Source organism: Anser brachyrhynchus (genome assembly GCF_964034855.1).
Source record: "Anser brachyrhynchus genome assembly, chromosome: 1".
Classification (NCBI taxonomy): Eukaryota; Metazoa; Chordata; class Aves; order Anseriformes; family Anatidae; genus Anser; species Anser brachyrhynchus.
The window spans coordinates 71455220-71479860 of record NC_137694.1 but is presented as its reverse complement, the minus strand read 5'-3'; the positions used below and the strand labels follow the sequence as shown (position 1 = coordinate 71479860).

The following is a 24641-nucleotide window of genomic DNA, read 5'->3' as shown; positions in this document are numbered from 1 at the left end:
ATCTCCAGGCTTCCCCTTCACAGTCTGTCCCAGCACAGGCATACATCAAGTGGACAGCTAGGAAGTGCCCAGTATAGGAAGAATCTGGTTTAGTCGTTCATGTTGCAATCTTCCCACTGGATATATTTACACCTGGACAATAAGATTTGTTATCCTTCCCATCGAGACAAGTATTCACATTAGTGTCTGACAAGCAAGAATGAAGTAGTTCATTCAGGAGAAAAACATCTTCATCTAGAGTGAAAAAGCAAATCTTTATTTAGATAAGCATAATTGATGGTTAGTGTTTGTTTTGACTGAACAGACAAACAGAAGGAGGAGTAAATTTTGACTTGCCTTTTCCCTCACAAGGGCAGCTGTAAGGGTTAAATGAATAGAGTTGGACATAATGACAAACTGGAGGGCCAAATAGGCAACAGTGAGATTAGACATGTTTACACAGCAAAGGAAAAGGCGTGATTTCGACATGTGCCAGCCTAAGCAACAAGAGCAGAGGAGGGACAGACATTGGGCTTTGGTGTGTGATTGTGAAGGGAGTAATTAGCAGCATGGGGGTCCTTCAGAGCATTGTGCCTGAACTTAATGTTACATGGCTCACCTTCACAGACCATAAACTGGCTAGGTTAGGCTACATAGACAGGCTTTTATATGTCTGCAGTCGCATCTGATGATCTGCATATCATCAGTCTTCAACTGCAGAGACAAGAAATCAAGTGCTGGAATGCTCCTCTTGAAGACCACCTGGATTTTGTGTGTTTGCACTTCATGATCCTAGAAACACATTGAGCTTGGTGGGACTGGCCTGAAAACAGCAGTGCCTCAGGCCAGGATGAAGGTTCACTGGCCAAATAGTGTGCAGAAAATCTTGGCTGTGCTCTAATTTATTGTCTTGCATTGCTACTAAAGCTAGATGCATGAATCATAATAATTAATAAATGTGTTATGTCATCCTTTTTACTTATTTGCAAACCATCCTAGCAATTTTCTCAAATGCATTTGTTATTCAGATTTTTTCAGAGTAATTTCTGGAGATCGTTCTTGTACTTTAATCTTGTCTGGGAAATTATGCTGTGTTTGACATTGGAGCTGTTTTCATTAGAGACATAAATCTTTCTTTCGTTGTCTCAGAATCACATTCCCATGCTACCATTTGCAATTACAGATATGAAACTTGCTTCCTTTGACTGCTCTTCAACATCCATTTATCACTGTCTATTTCAGCTGCTGTTGAAACACTAGTAAACTGTACTGCCCATACATTTGGGACAAAACACTACACACAGAAACATGAATGTTCTTGCACAGAATAAAACAGTGAGTAATCATCTATGTTTTCTTCCTTCCTTCCTTCCTTCCTTCCTTCCTTCCTTCCTTCCTTCCTTCCTTCCTTCCTTCCTTCCTTCCTTCCTTCCTTCCTTCCTTCCTTCCTTCCTTCCTTCCTTCCTTCCTTCCTTCCTTCCTTCCTTCCTTCCTTCCTTCCTTCCTTCCTTCCTTCCTTCCTTCCTCTCTTTCTTCCTTTCTTTCTCTTTCTTTCTTTCTTTCTTTCTCTTTCTTTCTTTCTTTCTTTCTTTCTTTCTTTCTTTCTTTCTTTCTTTCTTTCTTTCTTTCTTTCTTTCTTTCTTTCTTTCTTTCTTTCTCTCTCTCTCTCTCTCTCTCTCTCTTTCTCTCTCTCTCTTTCTTTCTGTCTCTCTTTCTCTCTTTCTCTCTTGCTTCCTTCCTTCCTTCCTTCCTCCCTTCCTTCCTTCCTTGTTTGGCTATAATTTGTGCATATAATCTGTATTTTGTATGACTTCCAAACTGATATACAACAGAACATTGAAGCCACCCGTGGGCTGTGTAATCATACAAATCATACATGTATGTGGATGGTGTGTCAGAACATGTAGCATTATCATCATTCCTGCTATTTGCTTACAAAAAACTAGTGTGTCAACCCCTAATCAAAATGGCCTGTATATATACTGGTTAGACCTGATAGTTCTCTGCACTAACAAGAAAAGACAGAAAAAAAATAATTCATTATAGCAATGATCCTTCAAACAAGGCATACATAATATAGTCATTTGAGTCATGCTGGCCCAGGTTCAGCAGGACTGATGTGGAACAGGGCTAGCTGGACGTCTGGTCCCCAGCTGGATGACAGATGCTCCTTAAGTGCATCCCAGGAGACTGAGTCTCTGCAGATGGAGAGAAGGAAAGTGGGTGTCTGCCTTTCTTGGCGACTGCTCAACATGGGTGTAAAAAAAGAAAGAGGGAAGGAAGGTGAACATGGACTGTTTCTTCATTCTGTACTTTAAGAGAAAAAGTTAGGCCTTTTGGAGGGAGGAGAATCCTGAAAATGTGCTCTGAGAATGGCTATTAGGTAAAGAGCCTCAGGGAAAAGACGAGAAGAAGCATTTTGTTCCTTGATTGTAACTTGGCTTAGACACTAAGCTGCTCAGATATCCTTGGGCATGCAGAAATGGAGTTTACTTGTCTTCAGGATCAGGATCCAGCTGACAAGATGTTTTTCCAGGACACTGTTTTTAGAACTGGGTACCCAAATTCCACTGAGGTCTCACTTTCTGAGGCTACAGCTTCCTTGACCTCATCTGATGTAGATTCAAGACTTAGGGGAATGAGCAGAGAATTTTCTGTGATGAGGGGAGAGGCTGGGACAGAAAAACTGTTTGCAGCAAAATATCTTAGTGGAGGAACTTTACCAGTGTTGCTGGGAGAGTATATTTTAGTGGTGTAGTAAAGGGAAAATTTTGGGGCAAGCTTGAAGTCTAGAGCATTCACCTTGAATGAAACAATAGGTGGCAGCTGGTGGAATAAGAATATCTGAGCTCAAAAGCAAGCCAATGCATGCATGCAAAAACATTTGGCAACTGTTTAGTGGAACAACGACAGCCTTAACAGCACAGCATTAGGCAGAGGGCCAAGAGGCAAAAATATTTGTAAATAGGGTTTGCTAATTTTTTCCACTGGCAGGCATAGCAAGGGAGGGAGGGGGGAATTAGTGCTCTGAAGAGACTGGCCTGGGAGCACAGGTCCCACTAGGTTTATGAACAGAAACCCTCTGTAAACCAAGTCCCAAATGCAAATAAGAAGTGTGTGTACATTTGTGTGTGTGTGTGTGTGTGCACGTGCATGCATAAAAGGGGGAAGTAAAGAAGTTGTGGTAAGGAGGCATTCCTCAAGTTCAGGAATAGGAGCTAAAGCTTCATCAGAAATACAGGAGAAACCTTCCTTTTCCCCAAACCTACTTATGAAACAAAAGATGGCAGGCAATGTTGAATATTTCTGTTTGCAGACCTGTCCTTTTGCAGAATCTCTCATGGTGTTGATGCCTGTGAGCTGCTGGAGTGATTGTGAGTATATGCCAGCTCTCCTCCCTCCCCTTCATGGCTTCTTCCAGCAGTGACTGTAAAAATGAGTTATCTATTGTCTTAGAGATGTACTCTGAAGCACACTGAGATAAGACTCGCCTTGAGTCTGCTAGGAGATCTGTAGCAGAACCAGTCAGCAACTGGGCCTAGATTTACTGCCTCTCTTTAACATGCTGCTCAGAGATGTCTCTTCTGCAATGCCTCTTTGTTTTTGGAAAGAAAATATCCTGAGCAGATTAGCCTATTCTGCTGCTGTTGCTGCTGCTCATACCTTCACAATGAACCTGAGCTCTGTGTTGCTGACAGACAAATCCTGGTCTTGTGGAAGTTGTTGGGGACATTGCTTCTGTAGAAATCAAGATATTAAGCAGTCTTTGATTCCAAATAAAAGAGTTTCTTCCAGTGTCTTTCAGATCACAAACGGAAGTGCTGTTCACAGGCGTGTCAATGTACTAGTGGGAATTTTAGAAGAATGGTTATTCATCTCCTTTCTGATGTTTGTAAGTAAGATAAGATTGACAAGGAGCAAAAGGTGGACTTAAAATTAACAATAAGAATACGCTTGAGTGAAACACAACCATATTACAGAAAAGAACAGGTTATAGGGATTTTCTGAACTCCTGCAGTGGAAGAAATGAAAGATCTTCTCATTTGATTCTTGGAAAAGTAAGGAGGGTGGTTAGCAAACAGCCACCTTGGGCTTCTGGAGGGCAGACCTTGGTGTGTTTGGGAGACTGGTTGACAGAGTCCTTTGGGGGACAGCCCTGAAGGGACTGTCCAGAAAGTCCAGAAAGGCTGGGAACTCTCGACGAAGGAAATCCTAAAGACACAGGAGGAGGTGGTCCTCATGTGCTGAAAGATGAGCTGGCAGGGAAGAAAAGCAGCCTGGCTGAACAGAGAGCTTTGTCTAGAGCTAAGGAAGAAAAAGAGGGTTATGAACTTTGGAAGAAGGGCCAGGCCACTCAGGAGAACTACAAAGATGTCATGAGGCTGTGCAGGGAGAAAATTGGAAGGGCCAAAGCCCAGCTGGAGCTTAATCTGGCTACTACTGCTAAAGACAAAAATGCTTCTATAAATATGTTAGCAACAAAAGGAGGACTAAGGAGAATCTCCATCATTTTTTGGGTGTGGGGGAAAACATGACAAAGGATGAAGAAAAGGCTGAGATGCCTTCTTTGCCACAGTCTCTACTAGTAAGACCAATTGTTGTCTGGGTACTCAGCCACCTGAGCTGGTAAATAGGGATGGGCAGCAGGGTAAAGCCCCCATAATCCACAAGGAAATGGTTAGTGACCAGCTACTCTGCTTAGATGCATGTAAGTCTATGGGGCCAGGTGGGGTCCACCGTTACTGAAGGGTAATGAAGGAGATGGAAGAAGTGCTCATCGAGCCACTTTCCATCATCTGTCAGGGAAGGTCCCAGTTGACTGGTGGCTAGCAAATGTGATGATGCCCATCTACAAGAAGGGCTGGAAGAAGGATCTGGGGAACTACAGCCTGTCAGTCTGACCTTGGTGCCGGGGAAGATCATGGAGGGATCATCTTGAACACCATCATGCAACACATACAGGACAACCAAGGGATCAGGCCCAGTCAGCATGGGTGTAACTCACCTTTCTGATCTGCATACATTTCAGCATCCAAGTAGGTGATACATGCATCTAACTGGACTTAAGCTGAAGCCTTTTGAGGTTTCCTTTTGAGACAGACTCTATCTATTTCAGATTGGATATGCTTTAGCCAAAACTCAAGATCTGAATAATTTGTATCTGAATAGTAAACAAAGGAGTCTTGCAACACACGCTGTTCACATGGGTAGTATCTCCTCATACAAAAATGCAAAGGTGATTAATGATAAACCTCCTGTTAACATTTACCTGACAAAAAGAAATAAAAAGGCATCTTAACAACGACAAGAAAGAGCTAATGGTTGTTTAACAAAAGTAATGCCAGTATTTCAGCAGTACTCTCTAAATAATGGCCTGTCATTCTTCTTTCCTGTGAAATCATCTGTGCACATCTAGACTAAAAAAAGGAAAAGAAATGTTCAAGGGAGAACTTGCACACCTAGCAGCAGTTTCAGAGGTGACTGGGAGCAGTGTAAATACAAAATATGAGAAGCTAACTTTAGCACACGATGGATAATAACTTCTCAGTGGCATATTAGTTTTTTCTACAGAATGCTTTGCACCACAAAGTTAACCTCTCACCTGCATAAGAGATAAGAAAATGAATCGCTGCATAGCAAAGCTTTAAGAGTTTATCCTATTCAGAGCCTAACAATACTCTGCATCCTCTCTGAGGTATGAAAGTGAGGGATGGGTTCTTAGGACAGACCCTTTCCTCTGAGATATTTAGTCACAATTTGGTGAGGATCCAAGCACAGATTTTTACATCTCCTTTTTTACTTCTCTGCTCATGTCTGAAGACTTCACATTTTGCCCATCTGGTTGCAGAAGGCTGAGCCAAACTCCCTCTCCAATTCTTCTAGATAGCTGCTGCATTGCAGTTGACCAGTTAGGCAAGCCTGAAGCACATTTGCACCTTCCTGATTTGAGAGGGGAGCTTGGAGTGATGCAGGAATCCTGCAAGATACTTGAAACCTACTTGGCTTCTACCACGCTTCTTCCATTCCTCCTTTGGCACGCATTAGCCCTGGGACAGCGAGATGGTGAGGCAGGATCAGCATGGAGCCATCCAGTTTGTTCCAGGGCCTCTGCAACCCATGCTTGCCTGCAGACTTGAGCTACAGGAGTGTAGAACTTGGTCCTGGGAGTTCACTTTTTTATCAGTGCATTTAATAAATATTGAAAGAGCAGAAGACCCTGGGCTGACACTTATGCACAAGTTTTACTGTTTGCAGTGGGTACAGAAGGTTGCTTACAGGGAGACCGAGAAGTGAGCCCCCTAGCTCATTGCTTTTGTGGCTTGTGACCGAATCCCACTAAAAACAACTTGTGATTTATTTCAGCTGCATAATAATATTACAAAGTAATAAAAATAAAGGCATATTTAATGATGTCCTTCCATTAAATGGTATGCCCTGGCTGTCTACCAATGGTTCTACAGACCTACTGGCGCCTGTGTCTCTCGGTGTGGGGAGAGACATTAAATACCATGGTAGAGTCCTATGTACCACCAGGTTATGCTACACAATTCATTTCCATCAGGAGAGTCTCTCTCTCTTTTTTTTTTTTTTTTTTTCCTTGGCTGTTGCAACTTTGTTATACTAATAAACACAGTTGTGTAGTGGGACCCAATTTAAACAAACACTTGACATAGTAACTTCTCTGGACACATCCAGAACGGGACATCTGGGTCTCATCACACACCAAAGATCTCTTCTCTCACCCTCTCATCTTCACAACATATCAGTGCTCTCAGGCAGAGCTCTCTTCAAGTCTTCGTCATGCATTTGTTCTTTCCATTATTAGTTTTAAAAAGTCAGACAATCCCTGTTCAGAAGAGAAAAGGAAAAAGGGTCTTCAAGTGTACATGGGACTGGAAAAAAATATGGAGGAGAATTACAATTGTTGGATAAAAATCATTTACCAACATCCTCCTTCCTGAAGGGTTCCTAATTGTCTTACAAACTGGATAGAGACCTTTCTGTAAATTACAGTTCTGTGAACTCCATTGCAAATGAAGAGTGGCTCTGTCTGCTCTTCTGTTGCACACCACAGGGTACGCTGGTGGATGCTGCCCCAAACAGAAGTCCAGCAAGGGAGGGCCAAGCACACCAATTGCTCAGAGTTTCAAAAGCCTGCTTCTGTGAAAAGTGCAATGAAGCGTGCCTGCTAGGGTATGTCAGGTGCTGGTTTGCTATAGAAAAACAGTAATTGCATATGCTTTCTCCTCACATCACCTCACCCCTGCTGTGCCCACCCTTTACAACACTCAGTAAGCTGCCCATGTTGTGGGGGCGGTCTGCTCAACTGGCTGCCCAAGTGGCTACCTGGTGCAAGCAGAGAGGGAGATGGGGGAGTGACTGGTGTTGGAAGTGCACCTGAGGTTGGCGATGCTTGAATAAAGTGGCCCCTGCTTGAATACTACTATGCAGAGGGTTTGGGTCATCTCTGACTCAGATGGTTTCCCGCATACCAAGTTACCAGCACCGCTTTCTGTGGTGCTTGTGTTTTTCTTGATGGTTCCCCATCTAGGGCTCAAGCAATGTTGACCTTGGTTAATTATTCCCAGAGGGAAAATATACACACAGCATCCTCCCACACGAAGCTGTGCTGCCAGATTAATCCCAACCTGCTGCAGGGGTGGAGGAATGGAGCGTGGGGCAGGGAAATCAGCGAGGGCTTTTTGAGCTGGCCAGGCAAGGGGACGGAGGGTGAGCAGGCATGGGGAAGGGACAGCACCAGTCATCATCACTGGAGACCCTTTCTGAGAGGAAAAAAATAATTATTTGAAACAATTCTGTCTTGTGGCTCATCTGCTTGTTAGTGACAGCTCTGTGTGACAAGTCTTGTTACTTGGCTAGGAAGGGAAGCAAATTCTCATGGAAGGTGGCTGGGTCTGTCTCCTAACAGACCCAGAGTGTTTTCTGAATCTGTGTGTCTAATAGAGACCTCATGTTCTCTTGCCTGGTTTCTCATGGCAGCCTGCTATTCACCCAAAATATTAGCACAATGAGAATTTAATAACTTATTGAATAATTATTACATATTATACAAAATGCTATAATTGTACATATTACATTATTCAGAATTAACATGTTATTTTAGGGCAGCTTCCTTTGCACTCATTCCCCAGTCATACCAGTCTTGGTAAGAGTATAGATGGTAAAAATTAACACATGTTGAAGCAAAATGCTTGATATTTGATGCTTTCTTTACACTTCATACATAAGTGAGGAGAAGGAGGAGGAGGAGGAGGAGGAGGAGGAGAAGGAGGAGAAGAAGGAGGAGGAGAAGGAGAAGAAGAAGGAGGAGGAGAAGGAGAAGAAGAAGGAGAAGGAGAAGGAGAAGGAGAAGGAGAAGGAGAAGGAGAAGGAGAAGGAGAAGGAGAAGGAGAAGGAGAAGGAGAAGGAGAAGGAGAAGGAGAAGGAGAAGGAGAAGGAGAAGGAGAAGGAGAAGGAGAAGGAGAAGGAGAAGGAGAAGGAGAAGGAGAAGGAGAAGGAGAAGGAGAAGGAGAAGGAGAAGGAGAAGGAGAAGGAGAAGGAGAAGGAGAAGGAGGAGAAGGAGAAGGAGAAGAAGGAGGAGAAGGAGAAGGAGGAGGAGGAGGAGGAGGAGGAGGAGGAGGAGGAGGAGGAGGAGGAGGAGGAGGAGAAGGAGGAGGAGAAGGAGGAGGAGAAGAAAAAAGAGAAATAAGGAAAGGCCAACATTTTCCCCCTTTTCAGTTTCCATTTAACTTGAATTGCACGTCTAGTCAGTTCTATGATGAAAGTGCAAACAAACCTCTTAGAGCTGGGGGTGTGTGATTCAAAGAGCTTGGCTAGATAGGTGCGGGGTCTAACTTTTAATCTGCCTTGCTCACCCCTCCAGGACCTTTTTTCAAAAGCTGTTTTTCTGCTCTCTAATATTCTGCCAGTCACAGTTTGTGTTTCCAAACACATGAAAGAACTGTTTCCTGTCTCCAGTGGAAAAAAAGAGGAAAAAGGTATTTAAAGTCCAAACTAGACTTTCTTTTAAAGCCCACTACAGGAAAACACAAGCTGCTTCCACGATGGGCACGGTTCAGGTGCCTGTGTGAGCCCGACCCCACGCGGGAAGTGTTAACAAGCCATATGCGCAGGGTTACATTCCCATTTCCAGTCCAGCGCCAGCTCTGCTCACTTGCACAGGGAGGCGAATTGGCGATCCGTGACAGCACACCAGCAGGGCATGATGTCACGGGCCCTGCTCTCTAGCCACCCCTCGCACAGCCGGCGGAGCCCCATTGCGTGGAGTTAATCATTGACATGAAAGCCTTGCCTCGGCCCTGACACAGGAGGGGGCCCGGGGTGGAGGCAGGACCCGTGAGCTGCAGCACTGGACATTTTTGGCTCTTGCTGAGCCATTGAAGCCTTCGGGAGGTGCCTGGCACCACTGGGAGAGGGCTCGTGGATGGGAATTGGATGCCAGCTCTGTGTTTGGAGGTGCTGTTTTATGTGTAGCAGCTCCCCACCACCACTCGTCTAATCTCTATTACATATCTACAGACAAAACAGCTACTTGGCATTGCATTGCGGATGTCTGCAACTTTTGCCAGGACGTTGAACACGGGCCAAGAACTTGGGTGGAGACAGGAGCCAGAAGGTCATCTGGGGTTGCTGTTCTTTGTTAGAGCTAAATAACGTTGTGAATGTATTAAGTCCTTTTCCATGCACTGATTTTATTTTTTTTTCAATGCCTTCAGTATGATTTTTTTTTCTGGGCTGGATTCATGTATAAATATGCAAAGCAGAACAGTCTGCTCATTTGCACTTAGCATGAAATCCTGATATTATTCTTATTACATTTTTTCAGGAAAATGAACTGAAATACTGTAACAGTCTGCTCCGTGAGAACAAGACCTTGGGTTCTTTGTCACTTCCTCTCTTTCAGACACTGATCAGATGCTCATCTTCACAAAACTATCCAACGATTTCATCATTGTTCCCTAAGAGGAGCAGTTTAAAAAAAAATAAAAGATGCTGGAAGTGGGCTGAAGCAAATTGTGGCATCTGGAATTGCAAATCTGCTGCTGGATTCTGTAGTGCTGCTGAGCAGTAGTCCTCGTCGTGCTGCCAGAATTGGCTGGGACTGAAAAATTGCGCGAATGAGATCTGCATTTAATACAGCTGATGTTTTTATATGAGGTCAGTGGCTACATGGATGCATCTACCTGTAAGATCGTGAAGTTTCTGCGTACATTATTAAGCCTTTAGTGTGGATCTCCTTCATCAAACAGGCTGCTGATGAAAGGAACAGTCCAAGTGATGGTTCTTCTCTTGTTAGACTATATCAAATACAGTTATGACTATAGTTATAACTATAGTTATAGACTTACATAGGGACAGTAAATAATGTGGCCTAAAGACAATCATGTTACAGTTTTCATTTTGGCACCATGGCAAGTGCATGTCTGGGTGAACACGTGGAGTTCAGGGATTCATGGCAAAATCTCTTCCTCCTTTTTTTTTTTAAATTTAAATTTAAATTTAAATTTAAATTTAAATTTAAATTTTTATATTTATATTTATATTTATATTTATATTTATATTTATATTTATATTTATATTTATATTTATATTTATATTTATATTTATATTTATATTTAATTTTTATTTTTATTTTTATTTTTATTTTTATTTTATTTATTTATTTTTTTGAATATTCTTATGACTAGGAACACACACTGGACATTGAAGTCTACTCATCCCTGGCTTCACTGCTTGGGGTGAGACAGTCGTGGGAGGAGTGTTGTTGCAGTTGACAGGGTGGATCTTTGGTGTGAAGTCGAAGTCCCTCTTGCAGGAAGAGCTTCTCATCACTTTACTAAACAACAGGCAACGGGTGTGTTATGTGTCACCCAGCTGCTGCTCTGGTTCATTCCTGGAGTAGGATTGCTTTGTGTAGAGTAAAAACATACTTGTATGTAAGATGCAAATACCCATGCATCTCTATATATTTGTATACAGATATACGGATGCATGAACACAATAAAGAATAATCATAATAAAGAATTAATTAAATAATACATATATGTTTTTATACATATATGCTTTTCCCTGGAGTCTTGCCAGACGATAGGTATAGTAACATGAAATATTTGCATGGCTTTGTTTATCTAGACTGGCACTGTTCTCCAGAGATATTATCTAATTCTAGCATCTGAGAAAGTCTTAGAGTAAGATTTCATGGTAACCACAAATAACAAAGGGATGAAGATTGTTGAAAGGTAAGAAGGCTGATTTTGATTTGCAGCAGGCAAGCTAACAAGTCCCTGCAGTCTCTCAGTCCTGCATCCAAGCCTCTTTATGCTGCTTCACTGTTTGGTATGGCTTTTTTTTTTTTTCTCTTTTAAAAGGACAAGACAAATTGTCTAGCCACAAGAATTCAAGCAATGCTTTTAATCTGAGCAAATAAATATGCTGTACTGCTTGGCTGCCTTTAAAGTCAAATATTGCAATATTTCAGCGAAAGGTCTATTGATAGAAGGGGAAGCTGTAGCTTAACATAGCTGTGCTGTAAAGCCTATTTAGTTCCACAGCACTTCATTTACAGCTCACAAGCTCCCCTTGCCATCAGAGACAGGGTGAGGGACACTGCTTCTTCCTCACCCTTTTGCAGTGGCATGGCCACCACAGTCCCCAGACACTTCTTGGCCACCGCTGGACGAGCCAGTGTGGCTTGGCATGTCTGCTCCCCTTGGGCAGCCTCGCAAAAAGGTGCCTGCCACATCTGCTCTTTTTAAGTCTTTGTCTAGCTAATAATGGAGGTGGGTATTTTGATAACCTTCCTACGGTTTAAGAAAAGGATGATTTCACCGTACCTGTGCTACTTAGGGACCCAGTCCATCCCTGTGCCACAACAGTCCCATGAGAGTAAAGGGGAGTCGCTGTCCTTTTCCATTCATTCCTAGCTCCCCACTTCCCTTGACAGACCAGAATATGTATCTTGTGGTTCCTGACCACATAAAGAATCCAACATGTGGCTTGTAAGGTCAGAAAGGTTGGTGATTCCTGGGTATGAACACATTATTAATGTGCATTTGGGAGTACTTTGTCTGTACATGACATGCACAAAACAGACATGCACACAGATATACATACACGTATTGGAAAGAAGAGGGACACGTGGTCTCTATTAGTCCATGTAACCAAATGCAGAATGCAGATGATCCAAACCAATAACAACTGTAGTTTTCATATCTCAGAGTTTTGAAGGGATTTCATTCATCACATACTTACTGGCATTGCTCCAGCTCCAGGGACATATCTGAGATATGGATTTAAAAATATCCACAATAAAGCCTTTCTGCTCAGTTTAATGTTATGATTTTGAAGTGTAAAATTGCTTGACTCTAAAACCAGAAGCAAGTGCTATGCATCACCTGGATTCTATGAGTTTCCCTTTTCCAGTAGGATCATGAGAGTGTTCCTCCCCTTTCTTCAAGCCAAGGACCACCCAACTTTTTAGGAAAAAGAATCTCAGGCCGATTACATCACTGCTGCCACAATGGTTTCATTTACAGGAGCTAAACACCAGAAACATCCATATATTCCTATTTTCTCCATTTTGTCTCCTTGCTGCTATGGTGTGAGAATACACATTGCTTTTTATTTTTGAAAATGCTAATGGTAGGTGAACGATCTTCTGAAGTTTCATGGACCACTAGAGGTCCCCAGACGGTGCCAAAAAACACTTCCACAGCTCACTCCTCTCTCCTTGTGAGTTTATCTTGGCCCGTCAGCACTGCAGGACAAACTACTGTCTTTGGTCTCTTGCCAGTGTAATTGCAAGGAAGAAATGTCACGTTTGTACAAAGTTGGGGAAAATATTTATTTAGCAGGTGCATATGTGTTGTTTTTATCTGCCGATGGCTGGAGCAGCTCAGCACTCTGGAATGTACGCTGTATTTATGGAGGGGATTAATGGGCAGAGTGAAGGTTATTATCCTATAAACACAGCTGATCACATGCATCTGCCACTTCTCAGCGCCTCCTTATAAGAGAAAGGATGGGTTGGGAAAAGATCATCTGAAAGAGGGGCCTAGCATGAGGCCTTTAAATCCATATTTAGTTACTGAGCTGATTTTTTCAAAGTGCTGCTCCTAAGTAACTCCTATAGTTCAGTAGGAGTCATTGTAATAAAAATCTGTGTGTATGCATGCCACATACCATAAATCACTTAATCTGCTATTGAAGTGCGGCCACTTCTGGGCAAAAACATGGCAGATGTTTAACACGTCATGTCACAGCAGCTCTCCATAGCAGATTTCAGTGGGACAGGAAGAATGCCATGAAGCTGTAAGAAGGATTTAGTTAGGCGAGACATAATTACCAAAGCTGGACTTTGTCCAGGACACTGGGGCAAACCCTCCTGCCTTTGCAAATTTGATTTTAACAACTTTAATTTTAAACACCTGATAGTCATATTTCTTGCCAAGGGAACAGACTGCTGAAAGAAAAAGAGGCAGCATTTCCTAAGTAAAAAAAAAATCTCAGAAAATGAAGAAAGAAAAAAAGTGTTTCCTCCTATATGGTTTGCGACACCTCTGTGGGAAACCATGAAATACCCACTACAGAAACACACCTTCTGGGCTGTAGGTCAGCCTAGATTATACTACCCCACAGTCTGTGCCAACATTTTGTGTGTAGAAGTGATGAACTGTAAAAAGTGGAACTGCGCAGAGGGACCAGTGCAGGGAGTCCAGGTCAGAGCAATGCAGAAACAAAACATGAGGAACCTGCCTGCAAAGAAGACAAATAAATGTCTTTTGCTGTTAAGACGTGTATATGCATTAGCTTTTATTGATGACATTGCAAATATCCACAGCTGACAACTGAATGTTTCAGCACACCAACTTGTTTATGTGGAATTAAATTGAATCTACAGCATTACAACAAAACAAACAAAGGAAAATTAGTACTTGAGAGCAAGCAACTCGTGTAACACAGACTCTCTGAATCTCCAGAGGAACTTTGTTGACCTAGGCTGCCCACTAGATTTGCCAAGTGAACAGAAAAATCATCTCCCATGGCAGTTCACAAGCTTTGGAGTAAGTCAGTCCTGATCCTGCTACGGTGCAGGGGGATGGACTAGGTGATTTCCTAGGTTCCCTTCCTGCGAAACATTTCTGTGACATTAAGGCCCATCTCCAGAGCCTATTAACATGGATCCAAAAGACAACAGTGGAATAATAAAGCATCTAATGCAGCAAATTATCCAGGAAACCAATGCTATCCTACAAAAGGATACTTACCAACAGTTTGCAACGGAGTTGCTTTAAGTAGAAGAAAGCTGTACTTGCATCATCCTGAAGAAGATTGAAAACATGCAGAAGATCTCTTTTCCTGGCTACCTTGCCCAAGTGAAACAACCTTCTTCTGCTGAAAGGAATCTAATAAAATGATCCATATATGAGATATTATTTCTGTATTTGTACAAAACAGAAAACAAGTGTAAGGGCCATTCTGGGACTTGCTCTGTCCCATTTTCAGCCAATGTTGTGTTGTACCTGGGACAAATTTATTTCATCTGGAAAAAAATCTGAACTATGTATTTCTCAAATGTATAAAGAATCATAGAATCACTGAATAGTTTGGGTTGGAAGGGACCTTAAAGATCACCCAGTTCCACCCCCCCTGCCATGGGCAGGGACACCTCCCACCAGACCAGGTTGCTCCAAGCCCCATCCAGCCTGGCCTTGAACACCTCCAGGGATGGGGCATCCACAGCTTCTCTGGGCAACCTGTGCCAGTGCCTCACCACCACTCTCTCAGTGAAGAATTTCCTCCTAAATATGCTGGTCACACCACAGTATCAGCTAGGTTGTGGCTGTTGAGTACTATATGGCCCTGAATCACGCGTGCAGTTCATATTGGTAAGACAGGAAGGAGGGGGCTCAGGTAGACATGCTTGTACCCCTTTATCAGTATGTGGAGTTTACAATGTGTCACGGATTCCTGATGCGGTCTGCCTTCTGCTGTGCAGTCCTTAGGCAGCTGCATAAGACCTTAAAACAGTGCTGCTACCATTTCCTTAATGCCCTGATTTTTTGATTTCTGAGTGCATCCCTATGCCTCTCATTATGAGAGAGCACTGCTTTAGGATTTGATAGATAGCCATACACCCATACAGCCAGTCCAACTCTAAGGTCAGCAAAGAAGCCCTGACCAGCTCTGGTGGTCAGAATTAGAGTTGGTATGTTCAATGCCTTGTTTATGCCACAGTGAAGCAGACTAAAGCTTCAGTGTGCTGCCTTTTCAGTCAGGCCTGCTGCCTCATTTAAAGAATGGGAATGTGCTAGACCCACATAAAATAAAAAAAAAAATACTCTTATTACACCTACATACTAATGTATCCCACTGTATATAGTGTTTAATGAGAAAGTACAATTTACAAGATGAACAAAAGAATGAATTATTCCATGTTTCACTGTTTTTGTCAGCATGTTAATGAAATAAAGATAGACATGCTTTATCTACACTATTCATGAAGCTCAGATTCTAATCAGAGGTTTGTTGTTATTTTTGGCTGTCATACACACACAAAAAAAGGCAGAAACCATTTTTAAAAATCTTTTAAACCTCCGCAGGTAGAAAGAAGGCAATGGCTTTACATAGTTAGCTGCTTGTCAGTTTAAAGTAACTAAAAGAACCAGTGCAAAACATCTCAGCCTCATTTTCCTCTGGCGGAAACCAAGGCGTTTCCACCATGGATTAGTGGAACTATAATAGTGTACACCAGGGGGGATTAGGCCCTGTGGTGCAAATATAAGAATTTCCAATTGCAAACACCAGTATGGAAACATTTTCCCCATCTCTCTCTGTTGTGTTACTGTCCACTTCTAATATTCTGTCATTTCAAAGGATATTAACATATGTATTCAGCAAGTAGAAAGACATCAACTTGTCTCCCTGGCAAAAAACTCTTTTCTACCCAAGCACTGAATTCACAGTTACAGCTAACTGAGATGCTATAAACACAGACAGGCTTCATTTTCAAAGAGGGTCTCTACCTTTGAGTCCAAATATATTGACATTCTATTCAAGGGCCAATATCTGCTCATTATCCAAAAAATATGTTGCTGATAACTTCAACAACTGTTTTACAAATTCCTAGGACATTATGGGTCCTGGTCCTGGTCCTTTTTGTTGCAGATATTTCCCCTTAAATGTACACTTTAGCAGTGAGCTATTATGTAATTGATGGGAAAAAAGATTCTTTCTTGTTTCTCTGGGACAGCAGTGCATCAACAGTCATTATTTAATAAAGAGATGTATCCTTTTTCCCCTTGGAAGAAAAAGACTCCGCTTACTTCACAATAACCTTGTGCACGGCAGACTTACAAGCTTTCATGCACAGCTCATGTCAACCTGGTCAGAAGTAATTATGCAGGTAACCTTGCTACAAAACAAAAAGGTGCACAGTGTCATCAGTCTGATTTAAAATCACAAACACACGGAGAAAGAGTTGTGCAATTTTTCTGAATTAGAGAAAATCATCACACTTAAAAAATATAGCTTAGCCTGTTCTAATCACAAGCAAAGTTTAAAAATAAAAACAAACATACAAAAAGCTCAATCACATGCCTTTATGCTACATCTCAGTGTGGTGAGAAGCTTGTAATAGAATGGCCTGGCCAAAAAACACACCAAATGCAGTACTAGCAGCAGTTGCCAGGTTGACCCTTACCCTGCTTCACTTGGGTAAAACTCCCTTTGATATCAGCCAGAGCAAGTTTTGTTCCTCACTACATCAAAAATTCAAGAAAGAAAATCTCATCTTGTGACTCTCTTGCATGCAGCTGGAAACTGTCTCTGACCACAATTTGCTGAGGATCTTTATTGTAGCATATGGAAACAAACTAAAATCACAGTTTTCTGCCCTTTAGGGACAAATCAACTATTATTTGTCTAATCACTGTAGCTTTTAACGGGAAAAAAAGAAACACACTAAACCATCCTGATGTTGCATGTAATGCAGAGCGTATTACTTGCTTACTCCATTTCTTGTGTGCACACCTGACACACACGCACGTGCATGTTAATTTTTACTACCCAAGAGAAACCTTGGTTTGTTTAGATTTGAGATGAAAAATAGTGTTCCATCATCATACGACATTCTAAAAAAGCTGACATTTACAGAGCTCTTTCCAAATGTGTTCATTAAACACTGCATGCATCTTACAGCCATATGCAGCAGTATAATTTACAGTGTATATTTTGTAGGTTTCTTTTTCTGTTTTACCCACTGATTATTATGTGCTGTAAAACCTCAATTATCCAAACTAGTCAGGGAAATGAAAAAGGGAAATAAAAAGTAGGTGATGGAAAAGTCTTTGTTAACAAATGCCATAGAAAAAGTGGTCCATGCAACATCAGGAGGAAGAGAAATTTCAGTGTTATTAATGCCCTTTCTCTCCTTACAAAAACATTATTAGTATGAAGAAAAAGCACCAAGTGGTAACTAAACAGTCTCCCCCATTTGTAGCATGTTCTTACAAGCAGCAGGCATTTAAAAACACTGTGGACAAATGCACTGCAAATTTTATCTTCATTTTCCCTGTGCAAACTCATAGACCTTGATGGTATAGCACAGATGAAAATAACAGATGAATTTTTGACCAGATGATAACAGGAAAGACTTTAAAGATAAAAGAGTATTTCTGGAAATTTCTACCCATAACAAGTTGAACTACCTCATTCAATTCTTCCATGGTGGGCAGAATTACAGGACTAAAATGTCTGCTGATATAAATGGAAACTTTCCCAAGTAATTTCAGCTTTCTCCATTTACATCCCAGAAATATATACATACTTTTGGCACCCAAGTGATCTTACTTATACTCCAAACAGTTGCAAGCACAAAATTCTTTACCTGAAAAAATCACAGATGCACCTACGAATTATTTTTAGTGTCTCAGACCAGTAAAGTTGAGATGGTGAAATTTAGTAAATCATTCCTGCTTAAAGGAAAAAAGAGGATATGCAAAGACATAACAATATAAAAAGCCCAAATTGTACAGTGACATTTCTAAGCACAGTATTAAATGTGCACACTTGTTTTAAGTGTCCACCACTTTCTCATACTCAGTGATTTTTACTGCATGTTAAAGTGCTAGCCTTCGCCAAATTCTGTCGTCCAAAATTGCTAACCAGTGTTTTTTAAGGCTAGTAATTTCTTATCAAAGTGATTCCAGTTGATTTGTCCTGACACCATTACAAGTTTTTTGTGTTTGTGACTCTTCATTGCTGCTATCATGAATACACATCTCCATGTGATGTTCTGAAGTGTCCACGGCCTGCACAGTTTTTGAATGCTGAGGAAACCCAGCAGATGTTTCTAACCTCTCTGGTGCAGGACAATCCTGTGCTTGCTTTCAAAAAGTTGGCTTCTTTGCAGCAGCTTGTGTATTCGTCTTGATTTGCTTCTTTGCTGAGTAGTAATCTAGAGAAGAACATGTAAACAGACTGAATTACAACTGCAACAGCGATAAAGGCTGCTTCAAAGAAATCTCTCAAATCTTGTTTTCGTGTTAAAGAAGTCATTTAGACTCCTCTAAGGCTTGTGAATGAACAAAATTAATACCCTTAGTATGTTCCACATAAAGCTGTGTAATACCAAGCAAAACAAAGGAAATGTGCTGGCTTTTATCCAGTTAAGATCAAAAGACTTTCAACCCTATTACACAAGCTGAGCAATGTGACATTTTACTCCACCTTTTAGCTCTACTATGTCAGTGCTTTTCAGTGAGAAAGAGTTATTTTTTTCACCTTAAAAATAACAAAAAATACTCTGTAAAATGTCATTGAGAGAAACTATATTTATGGGGCACTTTATTTCTGCTGGTCAAATGGTCAAATGCAAGTTCAGGGAGGACTGCGTAAAACCTTGCACTATCACTGAATTATAACTCATTCTTCACTTAGACAGTAAGTGCTGTAGCTTAAGAGAATACCCTTTACTTTTCCATACATTCATGTGGTTGAAACTTTGTTTCAGGTGTAAATGTAAGTCAACTTGAATTACAGAACTGCAATTACAAAAAAGGGTTTATATAAGAATTATCTCCCTGCCTCCCAATCTTGCACTGAAACATTCTTTTCAGGTAAATAGGGCAAAATGTACTGAAATAGAAGCTAGATGCATATTTATATTTAGAGTTAATGGGGTTTACTTTGTGTAAATCATTTGTATTCATACTAATGAAACTGTTCCAATTTAAACCAATTGAGGATGTGGGCTTCTTGATGTTTAAACTTGAGCTTTCTGTAGAGTCAAATTGGCAGCATAAATTCTTGTATTATTTTTGGTACTGAATATTATTGGCAGGAGGACTGCAATCCAACAGGCTTTCACAGCCAAGCTTGTGCAAGGGGATGCCTGCAGCCAGCTTCCTTAGGGATATATATGTCCGCATGGCACTGTGTGATGGAGCACAGCAATACCTGAGCTAGCTCTGAGCCAAGCTTCTGGAGCAGCACTTGGTCTCAAGGAAAGTGTATTCTCCCAGGCAGGAGCACACACAGCTAATTCTGTAGAAGAGCAAGTCCCTCTATTGCTACAGCTCACTGCAGTCTCTCAGCATAGCAGCAGAGAAAAGGAGTACCAGCAAGAAAAAAGCATACACTGCAAAATGTAATCCTTATTTCTCCTATTTAAAAGACTTCTATACAGCTATCCTCCATTTTATTTTAGGAAAAGAAATACATTAAGGTTAATGATTAGTAGATGAGAAAATTTAGAAAAGACTTAAATAATAATTATTCCCATTTCATCCTGTGAAGGATTTCAGCCAGAGCCCAGCTGCTCAGACACCGCATGCCTCACAGCTGAGCCCAGTTTCAGAATTGATGGGGGCACTTAATAGCCAGGGAGATGCAGGTTCCCCAGAGCCATATTCAGAAAGTCTAGTCTCTACCTAAGACACTAAACAGAGTCTGTGGAAATTGGCTGGTTTGCCTGTGGGACTCTAAAGAGCACTTGCACTGGCATTAAGTAATGTACTGAATAGGACTATGCTGCCTGCAGCCTGTCAGTCGGAAAACCTGGGCACAGGCACCAAGGAGGGAATGATTTCTGTTGTTTAAATATACTTACCTAAATGACTGCTTTCCTTTCCACCCCATTTTCTCCCATCTACCTTACAGAAAATAGAGTTTTTGAACTATCTGCTTCAGAAGCAAGGCCTCTAGTGAAAACACAGGATTGTTAACGATTTTCTCGACCTTGACCTTTAGCAAAGGAGACTTATGAATGTCTCCCAGAAGACCCAAGGTCTAAGTGTATCAGGCTGAAACAGGCCAAAAGGTTTGGAAAAGAAGAAAAGTATAAAGTTGGCATGGTTCATCAACCCTGGTTAGTGAAAAGAAAAAAAAAAAGGAGAAAAAGGAAAATGTGAAAAAGACTTGGTGCCTGTAGCTGAGCTGCTTTTTGAACTTGAGGCTCTCCCAGAAAACTGAACCTGGGTTCACACTGGGACCACACTGGGACCACAATGAAATGGAGAGAATGGAGATGGGGTAGTGTACATAAAAGGGGTGGGAGATAGAAGGGAAAACCTACTTTCATGCTGGTTAGTTCTCTGCGTGTCTGAGGAGTCAAACACAGCAAGAAAACCTCTGCTCCTTCCACTCTAGAGGCGCCAACATCCACAAAACCCAATGGCTGGTTTTTAATATATTGATATTTATTTAATGGGCCACAGCTGTCTTTTAAAGTCTAAATTAAACACACATTGTTGGATCTTAATGTAAAGTATTACAGTGTTCTTGTTGACCAAGGGAGAATGCAGATAGCTGTTTTCAGATCAAATCCCAGACCCCAATACTACACTAACCTTCCATTATGGGATGGCAGAAGTTGAGCAAATGGGCAGAAGCACAGGCTCAGACCATATCAGTAGGTATCGTTTTCCTGTAACACCATGTCTCAGTTTTGAATTAATTACTTCAGTCATGCCCAGAGGAAGGAGTTTGCTGCTGCTGGAGGGAAACTTCTAAGGCATCGTTCAGCTGGCAATACACAGAGCTGGCAATACATGGAGCTGGCTCTGTGTATGTGCCTCTGTATGTGCTGGAACGAGAGAGGAACCAGTCTCCAAGCTTCACCAAAAATGACAACTGTGAACGATTTTCCTGGCCCATCTCATAGACCCAGATTCCTTGGGGAGAAGGGTACTGTTGTTAGACTAAAGTGTTTTCTCTTATGAAAATATATGTGGGAAAGTGTTAAACTGTGCAGTGTGGTATTTTGGTTTCCACATCCCCTATTGAAATGTTTCTTGCCTGGGGAAAACAAAACGGAAGAAAAATATCCCCTGGAAATATCTGCATAATTTACTCCCACACACCTAGTGAGAGATTTACAATTGAACAGCAGTTCCCTCAAACCATCACAACACTGTGCTCTGAATTACACTTCTGTACTCTTACCTGTAAATTATACTGTTAATTAGTTAATGGCTGTAAAGTGCTTTGGAGAAGAAAAGAGCACTCATTAAACATCATTGTTCTGTACTCTAGTGTACAATGTTCCACTCTTCATTAATCTTCAATCTCTTCCTGAACCTCTCTCCAGCAATTAAGTTTTATACCCTCAAATAGCAAATTATTCTATTGTCTGACTTACTGAGATCAACATCACTGTTCAGAAAGTGTTTCCTGAAATCTTAACTTCAATTATCTTCTAGGCAATTTCAAGCTGGTGTCTCAAGTGAAATTCTCAAATTTCACTTCTTCTTTGGTCTGCATCTTGAAAACCTCAGTGATGGATAAACCAAGAGCCCAAAAAGGACAAGGGTAAATAATCTATGGGATTAGATTTTTCAACAAGCTCAAATTTCTGTTGAGAACACGAGGGGTCAGATTTTCAGAAGAGCTCAGCATGCAGAATGCTGAGGACTTTTAAAAACCTAAAGCTCTTTTATGGGTGCTGAAACTCATTCCTTTGTACATCTGGCAGCAAGTCCTGGTTTAAAATTCTAAGCCCTGCTGCCACCTGGCCAAGTTTAAGATTGATATGCCCTTAAATATCCTGGATGCCTTCACAGACTATAATATTAAATCTGAAATTAGCAGGACAGCTGTCTGCTTTCTCCAGCTTTTGGTCTTTCTCCAGAAGGCCTGGCTGGGTGAATGGTGTTCCTTATTGCACTTGGGAAGCACATGGCTAAACCTATAAGCAACCAAAAAATCCAAACCTCCCATCTGATGGGCAACCCTGTTTTCCTGTTGGGCTCTTACTTGAGAAATAACTCCACTGCTTTTCTCACACCGCCTGTCTAACCATTCTAACCATCCTCCCGCAAGAAGAGGTCATTATCTTATTGCTCTGATACTGACAAGACCCAAACAGATCTTTAAGGGCCTAGAGGGTGGTTGTGGCACAGTGCCTTTGAAAAACACATCACATTCCCATTGATTAATAGTTTGTTTTCTTTCAGATGCTTTTTTGAAGGGCTGCACTTTCTTTAAGACCAGTTTATGGGCCTGCCAAAGAATTTCTAAACAGCTGCTGGAACTAGGTTTGATCACCTGAGCAATACCAAGGTCTCACACACATGTTAAAGATGTCTGTCTTCTTTTCTTTCCTTCTGGGATCCTCTTGGCTCCTGTTTTCGTGGAAGTTTTGGGTTTCTCTGTCAGTGCTATCTGTGCAAAGTGGTGACTGTTGTCTTCCCTGTCCAGCGGCCAGTACAAGTGCTCCAGTGGTCTCAGCCTCTCCCACCATGCAGCTGTAGAAAGCAGGCACCTTGTGGCCTTCCAGCCCTTCCCACTGCAGGAGCCCCTCCGCTAGCCTGTGCCACAGGAAATCGAAGTTCCACTTCTGCTGGGCCCCCTTGACACTGTTGTGGAGCATGTGCTGGAAGTCCTGCTGCAGCTGCTTGTGGTCTACGGGGCCAAAGAGGTTCCTCCGAGCATATGCTGTCTTCCCTGGCCTCCGCTCCATCTTTTCTCCTCTGTGCTGCTCTCTGGTGAGTATGTACAGTGGCAATTCCCTGCCAAGGACAGAAAGACCATCAGCCACACTTTGCATGTTCCATTTATAGATGCTGCGTGCTTTTTACAAGGGACTGTGGCAGTAACCTCCGATGCTTTATCTAAAGATACTAAAGAAATTATCTAAAGTTACTAAAGAAATTTATCCCAGTCTCCAGCCCAGAGTGAGAATTGCCGTCGACTTCTACAGGATGCATCTGTGGCAACAGCTTTGACAGGGAACAGGTAAGTGTGAAATGCCTTCTTCACCTCTTTTGTGCCTCCTTTATACCAAGCAGTGGGGGGGGGGGGACGGGGGGGACGGGGGGGGGGACGGGGGGGTGGGCAAAGGGGCAGAGTCACACAAGGAAGTGGAGAACGCTCCTTGAGAACACTCCTTGAGGCCGTGACTGTTATTTTCTTTTGTTATGCTCTGTTTACATTGCCTAACAGTGGGCAGTCTTGTTTTGGGGACTCAGACTGCTGTGAGTTGCTGCAGTAGGAATTGCAGCAAAAGAGAGCACAGGGGTGGCACTTAAGTCTAGCAAGAGTATTATCTTAAACAAGGGAAAGGGACTGAAAAGGAGGCATTCCAGGACAAAGAAGGGTGATGGAAATCAGAAAAACATAGAAAATCAGAAAAACATTCTACAGCACTTTTACAGCAAAGGTGGTATTACTTTCCTAACTACTCCAACCATTCTTTTTTCAGCATCGATCAAGAAGGAAGCTAAAGATGATCAGAGCTATCACTTATTTCTTGCCTGACATTTTCATTCCCCTTTCCTCAAGTAATTGCCTGAGAAATGGTTTCAGTCACAGACACAAACCGGGTCTTGTTTCCTGTAACGGGAAATCCCATTCAAGCACCTGTGGGTGGACTTCCCACCAGGAAGGCCAGCATGGTGACAGAAAAGATGGGGTTTGCACCCTCCCCTGGCAGGTAAGGTGGGGACATAGCAAGACAGAGGAGAGAAATCGTGCACTTTGTCAATTTCATAGGCCAGTAAGGGCATAAATATACCAAGCACATTCACCTACTAATTCCTGCTCAGATCTTTAATTTCTGGAAGAGCTTGAAGATAGATCTTAAAGGTCATTCAATTCTTTCTCTCTGCATCCACAGAACTCAGCCCCTCTTCCAAGCTGTGATGTGTAGCAGCAGACAGGCTAGAAAGAAACCTCAGAGGGACATTAGCAAACAGCCACATTTTGGATTTGTTGCACTACTGAGTTCTGAAGAGATTGAATTCTGAAGAATTTGCCACCAAGCTAAGAGAGGCTAACCAGTAATTTGTCTACGGATCATGCAAATAGTCTAAACTGAAGCAGCAGAGCTCCTACAGAACCACAAGCTTTGGGCTTGGTCTCCAACATCCCAAAGAGTGCTTCAGCCGCAGCAGACACAAACCCAGATTTAATTTGTGTAACCACCCCTCCATATTATTTTTGCAGGGTTGTATCTAATCTAAGTGAACTCTGAGCATCCCCTGGCAGTCATGCCCAAGTGCTCACTCTGAGACCGTGGCTTTGTGGCTACAGTATCAATAGCTTGTCGGCAACAGGGCACTGCTAACAGGTTATCTGGTTCTGCACACAGTCTGCAGCAGAAAACTTGGGCAGCAAGGGGATGTGGCCACCTCCTCCCAGGT

General features: G+C 42.0%; 1 protein-coding gene and 1 long non-coding RNA gene across 2 annotated transcripts; one reads left to right on the top strand and one right to left on the bottom strand.

The window, feature by feature from the left end:
* Window positions 1–9414: 9414 nt before the first annotated feature.
* Window positions 9415–11037, top strand: LOC308188537. The gene is made up of 2 exons (XR_013945553.1): window positions 9415–10158; window positions 10689–11037. It is a non-coding gene; the product is annotated as an uncharacterized lncRNA (long non-coding RNA).
* A 7233-nt stretch (window positions 11038–18270) lies between these two features.
* On the bottom strand, window positions 18271–23230 carry LOC308188535 (cyclin-dependent kinase inhibitor 1-like). The gene is given in 3 exon segments (XM_080577721.1): window positions 18271–18457; window positions 22572–22726; window positions 22728–23230. Coding segments are annotated over 3 exon segments (543 nt in total). The 5' UTR covers window positions 23048–23230; the 3' UTR covers window positions 18271–18389.
* Window positions 23231–24641: the final 1411 nt, after the last annotated feature.